We start from the raw sequence: 14,578 nt of genomic DNA on the forward strand, positions 1-14,578 counted from the left end.
AGGCCACAAGAGGCCCTGGTACTGGAGTGGAGGGCCCACCGAGGAAGACAGGTGACTCTGGGGCCATAAAGGACACGGATTCCAGCCTCTAAAGCACACTTGGTCATCGTGATGGTTGAGAGGGGCACTGCAAAAATACTGTTTTCTTCAGTGCTGAGGACATGGGGGGGGGGTTCTTTTTTTTTTTTTATCAGAGAGCAACTCAACTAGCAGAGGCGTGGGCTTTGCTGCAAGGCCCTTTGGAAAGCGGGGGCAGGATGGTCTCCCCCTTCAGCCTCCTAGAGAGCCCCAGCGGGGAAGCCTTCTGAGCCCCACTTCCCTGCAGCCATTTCCTGGTACATGGGCCATGTCCCCGTCCTGCTGGCTAGGTACATGGGTGCCAGAGTGGTGGCAGGGGCGGCTGGAGGGGGGTTGCTGTTGGCAAGAACGCTGGGTTTCTCTAATCATTCCCAAGGCAGAAGTGGATCTGCCATCTTTGTGTAAGACGCCAGGCAGCAGGTAAAGAATTTAGCAGCTTGTGGGGGTTCTAATTAGAGAGCCAATTATAACTCCATTGACCTGCCTTGCTTTGGAAGGCCTGGATAAATGCATGTTTTCCTTAGGAAGAAGCAGAGTTTGCTTCTAGTTGTTCTGGGAGATCCCCGCAGGGACTGCGTGCTTTGGTTCCAGCCCCGTGCATCTGTCTGGATCCGTCTGCCCAACGCAGAGGATGAGAGCGGCGCGGCAGGGACGCGGGTCCCTGCAGGGGAGGGGCTGCTGCCTGCAGTGGGCCTGCTCGGCTTCTTTATTCATGAAGAAAGACAGAGTATCATGCAGCAGAGGCTCCCCTGCGGGCCTGGGCCAGCAGTTTCTGCGGTATTTGGAAGGACACTGGCCAGAATTTCAATTAAGAATCTAATGGAGACTGACCTTTGGCAAGGCTGGATCCCAGGCAGAGGGTGCGTGTGTGGGTGTGTGCGCACATCCAGGATCCCTGCCAGTAACAGTCACTGTTGTTACAGACTTGGGGTCACACACTGACCCTGACAACCGGCAAGAGTCAGGTCTCAAACAGACTCTTAGAGGGGCTGGTTCGTATTTTCCCAAGATCTAAGCCATGACATTGGTCATTAGACACCACTGAAGTTCTGGTTCATGCACGTGACACCTAGTTCTCCCATGGCCCAGTGAGATGGTGCCACTGTCCCCATGCACTGAGTCATGCAACTTGCCAAGGGCCCAGTCTCCTTTGTGTGGAGCGTGTCTCTAATTCAAGCCATTTCTGCTCCTGACACTTAGCCAAGGGTGACTTTGCTGACCGAGACCCTCCTCTGCACAGTGGCATAACCACTGCATGGGAACAGGGCTTCATAGGGGCCACAGTCCTAAGCTGGTGGCAGAGTAGGGTGGGAACCAGGGTTTGTGAGTCTGGCAGTGCCTGGTCCAAATCCCAGCCTCAGGGAGGGAGGAGAATCTGCATCAACCATCAGCGGCTAAATTTCCCCACAAGTCAAAGTCCCCTCTTGCTTCTTAAATGCTGGTGCTCCTTGAGCTCTGTCCTAGGCCACCTCTCATCCTCTCTGGGACTTCCATCTATTGTCCATGGCCCCCTCCCCAAAGCCATTGCATCAGCCAAGTCACGTGCAACCTGCAGACCTGTCCAGGCACATGCTCTGGGGCACCTGTCCGTGACTGGCCAGGTCACCTGCCTCGAGTGGCCAGTGAGACCTGCCACCAACCTCTTTCCTCTACCTGCTCCTCTTCCCGTGTCCCCTCAGTTTGGGGAAGGCCTAAAGCCAGCCTGAGCCCAGTGCCCTCAGCATGCCTTACTGGGCCTTCCTTCTTAATGTCTCTGATCTCAGATTGTCATTAGTGACTCTTAGCTTCCATGTAACCTACCCTCCACAGCGATCTTTCCAAAATTCAAACCTCGTCACATTGACCTTAGTTGTTTAAATTCAATCTTGAAAAATCTCAAACCTGCAGAAAAGTAGAAAGGCTATAATATAGGGAACACCAGCATACAAATCATCTAAATTGAACGACAGTTAACCTTCTTCACATTGGTTTCTTCTATTTCAGGGGCAAGGGTGAGTGTTTTTATAGTGGACTACAGGCATTGGGACATTTAAAAAAATATTTTCTTAGTCATAGATGGACACAATACCTTTATTTTATTTATTTATTTCTTTTTATGTGGTGCTGAGGATCGAACCCAGTGCCTCACACATGCTAGGTAAGTGCTCTACCACTGAGCCACAACCCCAGCCCCATTGGGACATTTCACCCCTAAATCCTCTCTATAAAATAAGGCGTTTTCTTATGACCAGCCCAACACATTGCACCCAGCAAAAGCCCAGCACCTCCTCTCCAGCCTCCGCTCCCTGGTCCACACTCAGGTCTCCTGGTGTCCCACACATATCCCTGACAGCTGGCCTGTTATCTATTTAAACTCCATCTGTCCTCGACTTGTGGAAGAGTCTAACATCCACTCAGCTGCCAAATCTCAGCCCAGGGGTCACTCCCGTGACACCAGTCCCCAGCGCCACAAGCACGGGGCACCCCTCCCCTGCACAGCTGCCCGTCACCATCTGATTCGCCCTGAGCTTCCCTGTCGGTGTTTACACCTCTCCCTCCAGACGGTGGGGCGGGAAGTTCCCGGCACACATCTTATCTCTATCACTTCATTTCACTGCCATGAAACCCACCCAGGGACCGAATCATTTTGAGGATGTGAGTGTCGCCAAGATGATGCCTGACAGGCCAGGTGCTGGGCTGAGCCCTGACCTCCTCACAAGGCTTTCGAGTGACTCACTGATGGTAGTCAGAAAGGCCCCCAAAGAAACAATACCTGCAGAGGCATCTTAAGAGACGGGTGTCACGTAAATACCAACCACATAAAAAAAGGGAGGAAGCCACCAGAGGAGGGAGAAGAGGGGTCACGTGTCCAAGCATGCAGGTGAAGCTGGTGGGCAGTGCAGAGCACCGGGGAGGGCCGGCCTCCTGCGGGGAGAGCAGGCTCTCAATGGGCTTCTCAGGGCTCTTGAAGACGGGAGCTTTCTGGGCTCTGGGCAGCTCTCAGGTGTCGGTTCGCTCTATTTTCTCCTTTCTGGGCGGGGGTGGGGTGGCTGCCAGGGCCTCAGGGAGCCAGATGAGAGGCAGGGCCTCCTCCAGACCTGGCGCCTGTCACCAGGTGTTCTGGGTGGAGAGTGCCCTCACCTAAGTCCCCACAGGTCAGCAGTGCTCACCAGGTGCTTGCCAGGTGGTAGGAGGGGTGTGGGTGAGGCTCAGTGGACAGGGCTGGAGCAGGCTGGAGGGTCTGTGCAGGGAGAGCGCCTGCCTTGGCTCCAGGTCAGGACCTCCCAGTGTCTGAGGGTTGAGACTTGGCAATTCCTGATGCATTTGTCATTCCTTCCTCCAAGGCCACCCCTCAGTCCCACCTTCTGGCCACAGGAAGGGCGCCAAAGGCAAATCTGGAAACTTCCCTACATGTGAGTGGGCTCATAAATCAGTGCTGAAGCTAGCGGTTCAGACATCCTGGCTCTGGGCAGCTGTGAGACAGCAGGGGGAGGAAGAGGCAGGAGCAGGAGAGGGACTTCATTCCACAGGGAGCAAAAGAGAAGGGAGCCCAGAGCCACTGCCTGACATTCTGACCCTCAGCAGGAAAGCCCATTCCACCCATGGAAACAGGGGACCAAGTCCAGGGGCCAGGGTGTGGCCTGAAGCAGTTCTGAAAGCTGATCTCCTACCCATGCGTAACCCCACCTCCAGGAGACCGATGCCACCCCATTTCACAGATGGGGAAAAGGGGCATGAAGCCTTCAAGAGTGATGGATCAGGACTCCTGGTGAGGCTGCCACTAACTGCTCCGTGCCTTTCCCTTGTCTGGTCTCAGCTTCTCCATCTGTTAAAGGGGCTCTCAGAACAGGAGATGTGAACGGCATTCCAAATCTGCAACACCTTCAACTGCCTGTGAGTCAGGTATGAAAGTTTCCATCTCCACCTGTCATTTTAGGCCCTCATCTGTGCTATTGGGAAAGACTTCTCCAGTCTTCTCACCTTCTCCAGCAGGTGTCCTCCTTAAAGCTTTGGGCCTAAGATTTTAAACTCAGTCTGAAGGTCCAGCCAACAGGTAGGGTTGACATGGCTCAAAAGGAGCCCGTGAGCACTCAGCGGGGAGGCTCTGGACCGGCCCGGCAATGGAAAAGTAATCCAGGCACGAGTGGGCTGGACCTAACAAGTCCAGTTGACCCAGAAAGCCACCTTCTCCTGGGGCAAGCCTCCATCTGAGTTCAGAGGCAGGCGGTGTGGGGGAGGAGGGCGCTGAGGAATCACAGCAGCAGGGCTAAAATCAGGAGGCCAAGGACAAGGAGGGGGAGTTCAGGACCATTATCTGAGAACAAAACCCAGAGAAGCGAAACTAATCACCCGACCCAGGCCAGGGGCAATAACTGTGCAGAGCAGGAAGGCAGAAACCTAGATGTCAAATCGCACTGGAATAATGGCACAGAATTTCTAAGAATAAATGCCTTGGACAGAAAATGTCAGATTTGGAAAAAAAAATTAGATCATGATTACTAACGAGAAACTGAACTGCACTGCCCGGGATTAGTCATCCGGGTCTCCAGAACAGAAAATAGAAATAAGTAGAGTTCATTTTTCCCTTAAGATGAAGGGAAGGAATGCCGGTGAACTTCCATCTCGGAGCCCACGCCGGGCCTGTGTTGCTCCTGGGCCTGTGACTTCAGTCCTTGGTGAGGGCAGGTGGCCTGATGCCACGTCTCCCTGCCAGCACTGCAAAAGCCGCTGCAGTGGTAGGAGGGGCTGGAAAACCACACAGCGCGTCTGCGGGAATGTACCTGCACTCGCCAGGACCCCGCGGGCGGGTGGCCGGTGGTGGGGAGGCACACACCGGGGTCATGGACGTAGAGCAGAAGCTCTCCCTGCTCAGGGGACATTCCTTTTGCTTCGAGGATGCATATGCCCAACAGTCAGGAAGTATCATACACCCAAAATACAGTTTCAAGAGGATCTGAAGACATGGCTTATGCCCTTAGAAATTCAATCACCAGGCCCCCCAGGTTAGTCCCAAGACCTGCTGACGTTCGACCTCTCCACTGGCTTCACACCTCTGACCTTGGCATCGATCAGAAGGCTTGCTTTTTGGTGGGTCACCCTGCAATCCCAGAGGGGCTCCCCATCTTCCCCAGAGAAGTGCCCTGCTAAGCCACAGGGTGCCGCTGACACAAGGCGGGGCTGCCTCCCTCCAGGAGAGCGAAGGACTCTGCACTGGATGCCACTCTCACAATCCATGGGGAAACCACCTTAAGAGGGGCTGAGGCTGTGTCCTGAGTCACTCTCCAGGGACAGGGCATGACTTAGGATGGGACTAGTAGAAACTCTGCTTCTAGACAATTCAGCTAACCCAAGGGAGCAAGGCTTGGGTGTCTGCTTTTTATTTTCACATAGAAAATGATATTTGTATGATAAGTAGGGGTGAGAGGACCAGCAGTCCTAGGCCAGGTGACAAGGCCCCTTTCCCATTCCCCAGCACATCAAGGGCTGAGGCTGTCCCTTTCTTGGTTATCTGTACACACAGGACACAGCTAAGGGCTCTGGTCTAAAGGGCTCTCTAGGCAGAAGAGGGCCTGTTTCTGGGACTTGCTTAGCCCTAATTTCCTCACCATCTGCCTATGGCCCAACAGGTCCTCTCTAGATCCAGCTGCAATGACCGACATCCTGATGTACCAGAAGGTTCTATCAATTAGCCCTGACTTAGCGTCTGTGGTCTCATGTGAAACCATGCGGCTACATTCTCCAGGCTTGCCTCAAAGTCATTTCCTGTGATCATGGTCAGAAAGGATTGTGCCCAGGCCAAACCAGCAAACACCCAGGGCCCTCTGCACAAGTTATAAACCTGGTTGTTCAAAAAGAGCACATTCTAGTGGCATCGGAGCAAAACCCGCTAAAGGGCAACAGTGCTCTGGATCTCGTCTGTGACGGGGAAGATGATGCCTGTCCAGTCTGCTTGCAGCCGTCACGCTGTCACCCGTACACCTGTCTTGCAGTGCTGCCTCAGGACAGGGCCCTCCCCTCAGGGGCCTTCCTGTCCAGAAAGACACATCTCTGAACAAGGACATCCACAATGGCTCAAGAAGGCCTTCAAGAGACAGAGTCAAAGGCTGAGGGCCCCTCTGTGGGGCAGGAGAGGGCCCAGAGGGGTCCTTCTCAGAGGAGGGGACAGTTGAGCTGCACCACTCTGAATGTCAAGGAACGAGTCGTGTGTTGGCTGCAGGAGAGTCCCACCTTCTACAGCAGCCTGGGTCTGGCAGGCAGAAGGCTGAAGGCCCAGGTCAGCTTCCCCTCAACCAGCCAGAAGAGTCCCCACCTGAGAACTAGTCATGCTGGGCAGGCTGCCCAGCCTTAAGGAGCTGGGTCACAGGCTGGACAGACAGCAAGCAACACTTCCAGGCAAATGCTCTGGCCAGCCACAGGCCAAGACGGCCTCTCATTTCAGCCCCTCCCACCAGCGAAGCGAGCTCAGGGTGGGCAGGGACTGGCACAGAGAGAGAGGAGCTTCCACCAGGGAGTGACCCAAATTACAGAGAATGGCCCTGAGGTTCAGAGCTGATGTTTATGGAGTGCACACAGCCTGTATTAGCTCACCCAACCCACAGCACCGTGGGGGGCACTGATGCGATCCCCATTTTACGGTGGGGAAACGAAAGCACAGAGGGATGAAGGGATTTACCCCAGGCCCTGGCACTGGAGATGGCAAGGCTGGACGTGAACCCACAGCAGCGCGCTCCCAACCTCTGCCTTCCTGTCACGGAGGCTCTCCATGCCTAAGTGACCACCATCATCTTGCCTGGTTTGCTCCCAACCTACCATGTGACCTGGGTCAGGTCACCAAAAGCAGTTTCCCCCCTTAATGAACTTGAAAGTCCCCATTTCCCTGAATATTGGCACAGAAGCTTCACGCTTCATTTCACACAGGTCAAGAGGAAAAGCCCCCAAGGGGTCAAGGGAGTCACTAGGCAGAGCGCACAGTTCCAAGGGAAGGCAGACTGACCAGCAAAGACCTCTACCTCCCACGGGAGACGCTACTTTCCCTCGTCCCTGGGAGTGTTCACCCTGGTGACACGGAGCCATGACGGGAAAGGAATTAGGACCCGCGTACCCGTCAGAGTCCTACTGGCAAGCCTGCAGAGGCACCGGGAGGACGTCGAGATATTTCATAAGCCTTTTTTCAGAGAAAGAGAGTTGCTCATACTCTTGAAAGCATTTTTTTTTTTAAATTCTGAAAGAAAATAAGATACAACTAACAGATGAAAGAGCCTTTGCATGAGACTTCCATGAAGTTTTGCTTCCTGCCAATCAATCTTTCTAGGTACGGAAAGAAAGCCGACACACTGGATGAGAGAGACCTGTTTCAAAAGACCAGCTGTGAAGGGAAGGGTATTTGAATCTAGGATCTGGGCTTTTGGGTTCTTTTCTTTTGTTTTTTTTTTTTCCTTTTGGTTCTGGGGATTGAGCCCAGGGGTGCTTAACCACTGAGCCACATCCCCACTGAGTCACATTTTTTATATTTTATATAGAGATAGCGTCTTGCTGAGTTGCTTAGGGCCTCGCTAAGTTGCTGAGGCTGGCTTTGAACTCACAATCCTCCTGCCTCAGCCTCCCAATCCACTGGGATTACAGGGGTACACCACCGCGCCCAGCTTGAATCTGTTTTATTAACCTACCTGTACCCAGGTTTTACCCAGAGTCACAAGAGGGACCAGAGGTGTCTCTTCAAGGGAAAATCAGGGGGGCACTGGCGAGTGGCCCCATGCTGCCTGTCTCTGCGCTGGGTCCCCTCACTCTGCTGATGGATCAGTCAGCCAGAAGTGGTGACAAGGTCGCCAGTCTCTGCAGTTACCGCATCTTCACACTCCTCTCCCCTCCAGCAGGGGCACATATTGGGAACCAGGCTGCCAACTAGTAAAATACGAGACACAGCGATTTCCCAGATCTCAATGAACAGATGGACGCTTTCAAAGACAGGCGAGAGCAAAGCAGCAAAGTTTCACAATTTAGCAGAGCCAGCTGCCTCGGTGCCCAGTCTCCCCTCTCCCCACTGAGGCCCTCGTGGCTCCCAGCCTGCCGTGCAGGACAGGATGAAACGTTCGCACGCAGTAAACGAGCCCAAGGAAGCTCTGTCTTCAGGCCTCTGAGCCTCAGAAGAGCTGCCTGCTTCTCAGAGCAGGGTCGTCAGTCAGTTTTGTTTTGATGGACCAGCCTTCAGCTGTTTACTCCAGAAGACCTGCCAGTGCGCCTGTGCGGTGTGCGCCTTCCAAACTGCTGTTAGCGTGGCCGCCTCGGGGTGTCGGAAGGAACCGCAAAGGAACCGCAAAGGAACCGCGACTTCCAACGCTCCACCGCTGCCAGTCGTCCCCTCTTGTGGGATGCCTTGGAACAGGGCTGCAGCCCCCTCTGGAGCGGTTACACTGGATGCCCCTCCAGATTCCCGATGCGCCAGGGCACATGAGAGCAGGGAGGGACCTCACAGAGTCTGTGCCTGACACCTTAGTCCAAAGCCACCCGAGCCAACCAGGAGTCTCTTGTCTCATGGTCCATCCCCAGGAGACGGACCAGGCCTACCAAGCCCAGGCGGGAAGCTCATTCTGTTGCTACACGGGTTCCTGTGGAGACCTGAGGCGGGATCCCATGGAGCGGTTCCCCTTCTAGGCAGCTGCAGCCCCCAACCCGAGGACCCCAGCTGAGGACCCCTCCTGCCATACCCCTGTGCTGCGGCCTGGCCTGAAGCCTCACCCCCACAGCCCCGCCACAGCCCTCGGGCAGGCGCCTGCCCCTCCATCCACACCTCCCACACCTGTCACCCCTCCCTCTTCCCAGTGCCCTCCCTGTCCGAGGATGGCTCCACACAGTCTTCCCTGGGGCAGCCTGTGGCTTACCACTTCCCTCCTCTTGCGATGGCTTTCTGTCCCTTCCTGGCCTTGGGGACTTCACATTCAAGGGGACGTCCCCTTTGTGCTTTCAATTTAGGTTCTCTGAGAGAACACTGTTGCTGTCCCAGCAGACTCACCTTAGGGGACTGCCCATCCCTCAGGTGGACACACGGGTCCTCCTCCTTCCTGCTGTGGGTGGACACACAGCTGTGTCACCGGTTCCCCCACCGTCCCCTTCCTGTGCTTTCCAACGCTGCCTTGGCTACCTCTGCCCCCACTCCATGGTGTCCACTCTGCCAGGCCCTGGCTGACCCTGCCATCTGCTCCTGTTCCGCACCTTTCTCCATCTGTCAAATGACCGGAGGCAGACTGAGCCCCTGCTAACGTCGGCAGTCATGTTCATTGCTGGCCACGACCTCCCCTTCCAGCCGTACCAAGTCCCGCCACGCAGCCTTCCTGGCTCCCTTCCCCCTTCCTCTCTCTCCCGAAAGCCCTTGTTCCTTTCTTACCTTCCAATCTCACACGCTGCCCTCAAAAGCCCAGACTGACATTATCAGAGGGCAATCGGACATGCCTGTTTGCAGAGTCTGTCCCCATTCTGGCTGCCCCACGTCTGTCTTTCCGTCCTTGGCCTGGGGCGTCTGCCCAGGACTGCTCCCCAGTCCCACTGGCCACCTCTCCTGCTCTCCCGCCACTCAGAACACAGACTGCCTGTCTTGGGAAAAGCTGCTTTTTGCTTCATTAATTCATTTTGGGTCCTGTGAGTGAGAAGCTTTTCAACATAGTAGCAAATAAATGTAAATTTATACATTTGTTCAAAACTAATATGAAAACATGCCCTTAGATTTTCTGGGAGAAGCCTGATCACTCTGGTGCCTCCCCTGTCAACACATTCCTCCGCGATTTCTGGGCCCTGCAGCTGTGGCTCCCGCAAGACCTGCCCACCCTCGGCTCCCTTCCCTCATCTGTGCTAACTCATTACCAAGGCTGCTGTGCCTTTGTTCTCCCTTCCTACAGCATGTGAATTTCAATGCATGGCCGAGGCCTAAAATCATTAGAAAATTGCCCGCTTTCCTGGGGTCTGATTTCCACTTCCCCGACGAGTCTGACCTGCGGCGATCCTTTAGGAGCGCTTACCTGCCTCCAGTCAGCACTGCTTCTTAACAACTCAGCACATTTGCATTTCTGCACAAACCGAAGCTCCCTGACAAGCTGGCAACCTGGCACGAGCTGCCACTTCTACCCTGAGAAGTCAGTCAGTAACCATTCTCTGCAACCAGCCCAGATCCTGTCTGTTCTCTGCACTTCTCTGGGGCCACCTGGGCTTCACCTGTGATAGACAAGGTGGCCTCCTGCCTTCTGGACAGCTCCCTCTGACTGTTCCTCCAGTGCTGGCCTTGGAGCGTCAGGGCTTTGACAGGTGCTCCTTCCACCCTGGGCCTTTTCCATGGCCACGATCTGTCTTGCCATCAGTTCCTTCCCTTGGGACCACCTTGGTGGTTTCTATGATGGCCTCTGGTGCACCTTCTTCGAACTCCTGCCAGTCTGGGCCTCCTGGCACAGCCAGCCTGGCACAGCCTCCCTGGCCACCCCTCGCCTGCCCATGCAGCCCTCTCCCTGGCTGCCAGATGACTGTCAATGCGCGTCTGATTCCGCCTCCCTCTGCCACCTAGGCTGGAGCCCTGACTCTTCCCCAGACTCAACCTGGTGAGCGGCGGCTCTGATCTCCCTGCTTCTACTTAACTCAGGGGTTTGCAAACCAGTCTGGTTCCTGTGAGGGCAGGGACAAGACCTTCTGTGACGCAGCAAGTAAACGTGGTTTTTGCACTGACTTGGCCCATTTATGTGACTGAGGAAATGGAGGTACAGGAGGGGGAGTAACTTGCCCGAGACCCCAGAGCCAGCGAATGACAGGGCTGGGACTCAGGCTAGCTTGGGGCCTTAGCCCTCCCCGCTGGGGTGTACGGTGAGGGCCACCTTTCTCCCTTCCTCCATCCACAGCCACAGAAAAACAGCTTTCCTGTGTAGCTGGGGGAGGGAAGGGTGTCTCAAGTCTCAGAGTCGGGGATTCCAGGGACTGTCCCTCCATGGGCACCAGCAGGTCCAGCAGTGCCAGGATCTGCCCTGAAGCTGTGGGAGGCAGGCTGGGGAGAATGCAGGCCAGGTGTATAGTTCCTAAGGTTGGCAAGGAGTGTTCTAAGCTTTCCTCTGGAGTCCCCCTGCTCACGGTCACTGGGCAGTGTCTGACTGTAAGAATCTGAACTCCTCAAAATCTGCAGGCTTGACGGACTCGACCTGCCTCCAGCCAGGTTAGTTTCTAAATACACCAGGATGCACTTTCTTTCGACTTTGTTAGTATCACTCTTTTCTACTGGTCAGACCTGGAAAGGAGCCCAGGGCTCTGGCCTGCTGAGGCTCAGTTGCTGCCAATGGATGCGGTAGGCCAGGCCCACCATCCAGGGCCTGCTCCTTTCAGCCAGGAAAGCACCTTGTGTTTGTCAGGGGCTCAGGTGTCTTGAGAAGCTCCAACGGGGAAACAGAAAACTCTCCTGGTGCGATTTTCCCATTCGATCTTTTGTCTCATGTGCTCTCCTTGGAGAAGAATGAGAACTACTTCTCTGAATAATTCATAGGCCCCGAGGTGGAAACATGCTACCTCTTTTTAATAAAAAGACTGGGTACATGGTGATGATCAGACCTCTTCTGCAAAGCGCTAGCAAAAGCTTGGGATGTGAGAAGCTCTCAACAAACTCCTCTTACCATAGAGAGGTGAAAATTAAAAGCCAATGTCATATTTTTAATCAAATAGACTAATGTTTGGATAATATGTAAAATTATTTATAAAGCTGCACTAAGCAACAGCACACTCATAAAGGAAGTTGAAAAAAATTGAGTGGCTGTAATTATTGTAAGGTTTGATTTATTTTTTAAACTGAAAATGACTGTCCTTGGTTTTCTACTTAATGAGTACCTACGAGGTACTTATCATGTGATTGCTGTTTGGTTCTCACACAGCCCACCAGGTTAAGTAACCGCCCAACTTGCAGAGACACCAAGGCTCCTGGGGGTCAAGGTCAATCCCGAGCCCATGTCTAGTTCCAACTCTTTGGCGCGCTCTTCATCAGTGGGTCATTTAGTTCTCAGTAGACCAGCACAATTCTGCTGAAAACCAGCCGTTATGGCTCAGCCTCGTCCACATTTGCAACACTTACAAGAAACCGCAAGAGAATAAAGGTTTTCTTTGATCCTCAAGAGATTTTGCTGATAAGTAGAAAATGCATCTTCTTTCTCAGTGCTGGCCTGTCCAGTGAATGTCTGCCTTTTACAAGAAGGACACGGAGCTTTGGGCTTTCCCTGAGGTTCAAGTGAGTGAGTGACACCCTGGGATCAGAGCCCAGCAACCCTTGTCCAGCACTTGATCTTGCGCATGGCACACCACTGTCTGATCATGGTGCTGAGCTCCCAGAGGCTGGCCACAGGAGGCTGGCCACGGGAGGCTGCCTCATTCCTGTTATAAGGCTTTTCCTTCTGTAGTTCATTAAGTTGGGGGTGTCCCACCATCAAGAACAAAACCAGACCTCAGAATCTGAGCCTGGCACACAGGCCCAGGGAGGGGAGTGAAGAAGACCTGTTCCAGTACATTTCAGCTCAGACTCTCACAGGGAGGTGACGGCGATTGAGGACTCTGCATGGAGTGGCCCCTCACACACACTCACAACAGACGGAACCTTCCAGAGCAGCCAGGCTGCTTCCCACCTGACAGGCCAACTCCAGGACCTCTCACGGGGAAGGTTCACAGCCAAGGGTGGAGGCAGTGGGCCCCCAGAAGAGGGGTGTGTGCATTCTGGAGCGCATGGTATGGATACTGGGGTGACTGACCTGTGTCCCTGCATCCCACCCCTCAGTACAATATGGCCAGCCCTTCCCAGGCCCTGACAGGTGCCACCTACTAGCCAGTGGTCTCAGAGACAAGCTGGAGTCTCAGGCCCCTGAAGGAAGGGAGTCCCCAGCCGCAAGTGCTCTGACATTTTTCTGAAATCCCATGAAGTGTGGATACTCCCTACGAGAGAGACCAAGAGAACAATCATAATGCCCAGGGCCACAGGAATGTCTTTATGAAACCCAGAACCACAGGGTGGCTTGGATTGCTGAGCAGAAGGCCAGAGACCATGGCTCCTAAACGGGACCCCAGGTGGGGTAGCTACAGCTGCGCACTGTCAACTCTCAGGTGCCATCTGCAGGATGACCACAGGAGTGGCCTGTGGCTTAGTCGGGCAAGCTGACTGCATTTGACCTTTGGAAAACAGTGTTTGTGGACACGAGCCCCAGCTGTGTCTAAGGGAGCCCCGATCTCGCAGTGGGGGTCTCGCCCGGCTCCCACACTCACCAGCCGCTGCATGCTCTTCACGTGGGTGGGGCTGATGGACAAGGCTTCTTCATACCACCGCCGCGCTTCATCCATGTTCCCCCGGAGCTCGGCGACCTGGCCCCGCATGTACAGGACGTTGTGGGACATTGGGAAGAGGTTGGCAGCTTCTTGGGTACAGGCTGTGGCTTCTGCTGGCTTCCCAAGGCCAATGTAGACTTCAGCTGTGGGAGGAGAGAAGGCAGGTGCTGTCCCAGTTCATGGCCCATGAGAGGCCCTGTGAGCAGTTGTCACTCTGCTGGGGACCTTTGTTTCCCCATGGCAGTCCAGCGGGGCAGGGCCAGTTGGTCCCCCACCCCTTGAGGATAGGCCAACATCCCTTGTGCCCACTCCTGCCAGGGACTCCGTGAGCCTGGCGGGCCTGCCCACCTTGAGGACGCTGGGCTCAGGCCCTCTGGGGCACAGCAGCACCTGGCCTGGCCCTGCCCTTGGCTCTGACCACTGAGAAAAGGCTGAAGAGCACAGGGACCAGCAGGCAGAGGCACAGCCTGGCTCAGGGCGACGACTTGCCCCCAGTCTGCTCTCCTGACACCCAGAGTGTGACGGGCGACAGGCTGGGGCTCACATAGGTAAAGGCACAAGACAGAATGGCCGTCCCCCAGATCCAGCTGCCTCTGGGAAAAGTGGCTGCACCCAGGGATTCCTAGCTGTTAACATCAGCAAGGCCAGGCCGCCACTCTGGAACAAGCAGAGGAGCCATCTTTCTGCCTAGCCCAGGCCTCTCTCCTCTGCAGCCCGGCCTCCCCCTCAGAGCGCACCACGCATTCCCAATGCCACCTCTGTCCTGTAGGCGCACCCACGCAGGTGTCCACATGGGAACACTGCATCCTGCCCCTTAGGCTCCTCTCCCAGGGCCCTGCCTGCCCACAGCACCACCGTCCTTCCCCAGGCTGGCCTGAGGCTTCGGGAACATTTGAGTCCTCTCTCCCATCTCTCCATGGCCACCAGGGCCACATCTGTCAGGTCTCCTGCCAGGGGGCTCCTCCGTGGCCACTCTGCTCTGCTCTGGGCAACGTGACCCTCATCCCATCTTCAGGGCAGGGCCCAGCCTCACCCTGAGTGACGTCCACTCCTGCATCTCCATGCTGTGTGGGAGCCCGTGTGGTGTGTGGAACACCAGCAGCAAAGACGGAGTGTCGAAAGACCAGGGTGAGAAAAGACAGGAATGTCACCCTTTTCCTCACGTCCTCGGCTGTACCGGAAGCTTCCCCCACTGCAGTGG

The 14,578-nt window shown here is 55.0% G+C and overlaps 1 protein-coding gene across 6 annotated transcripts in view; it reads right to left on the reverse strand.

Annotated features, from left to right (window-relative positions):
- The window catches only part of Ttc7b (tetratricopeptide repeat domain 7B), a 232,194-nt gene that overhangs the window by 16,550 nt on the left and 201,066 nt on the right, over window positions 1-14,578 (reverse strand). For all 6 annotated transcript variants that reach the window (XM_047541992.1, XM_047541994.1, XM_047541995.1 and 3 more), the window contains one exon: window positions 13,318-13,520. In XM_047541992.1, the coding sequence (XP_047397948.1) occupies window positions 13,318-13,520 (203 nt within the window). The remainder of the gene's footprint in view (window positions 1-13,317; window positions 13,521-14,578) is intronic.

This window comes from Sciurus carolinensis, chromosome 2, assembly GCF_902686445.1.
Source record: "Sciurus carolinensis chromosome 2, mSciCar1.2, whole genome shotgun sequence".
NCBI classification, from domain to species: domain Eukaryota; kingdom Metazoa; phylum Chordata; class Mammalia; order Rodentia; family Sciuridae; genus Sciurus; species Sciurus carolinensis.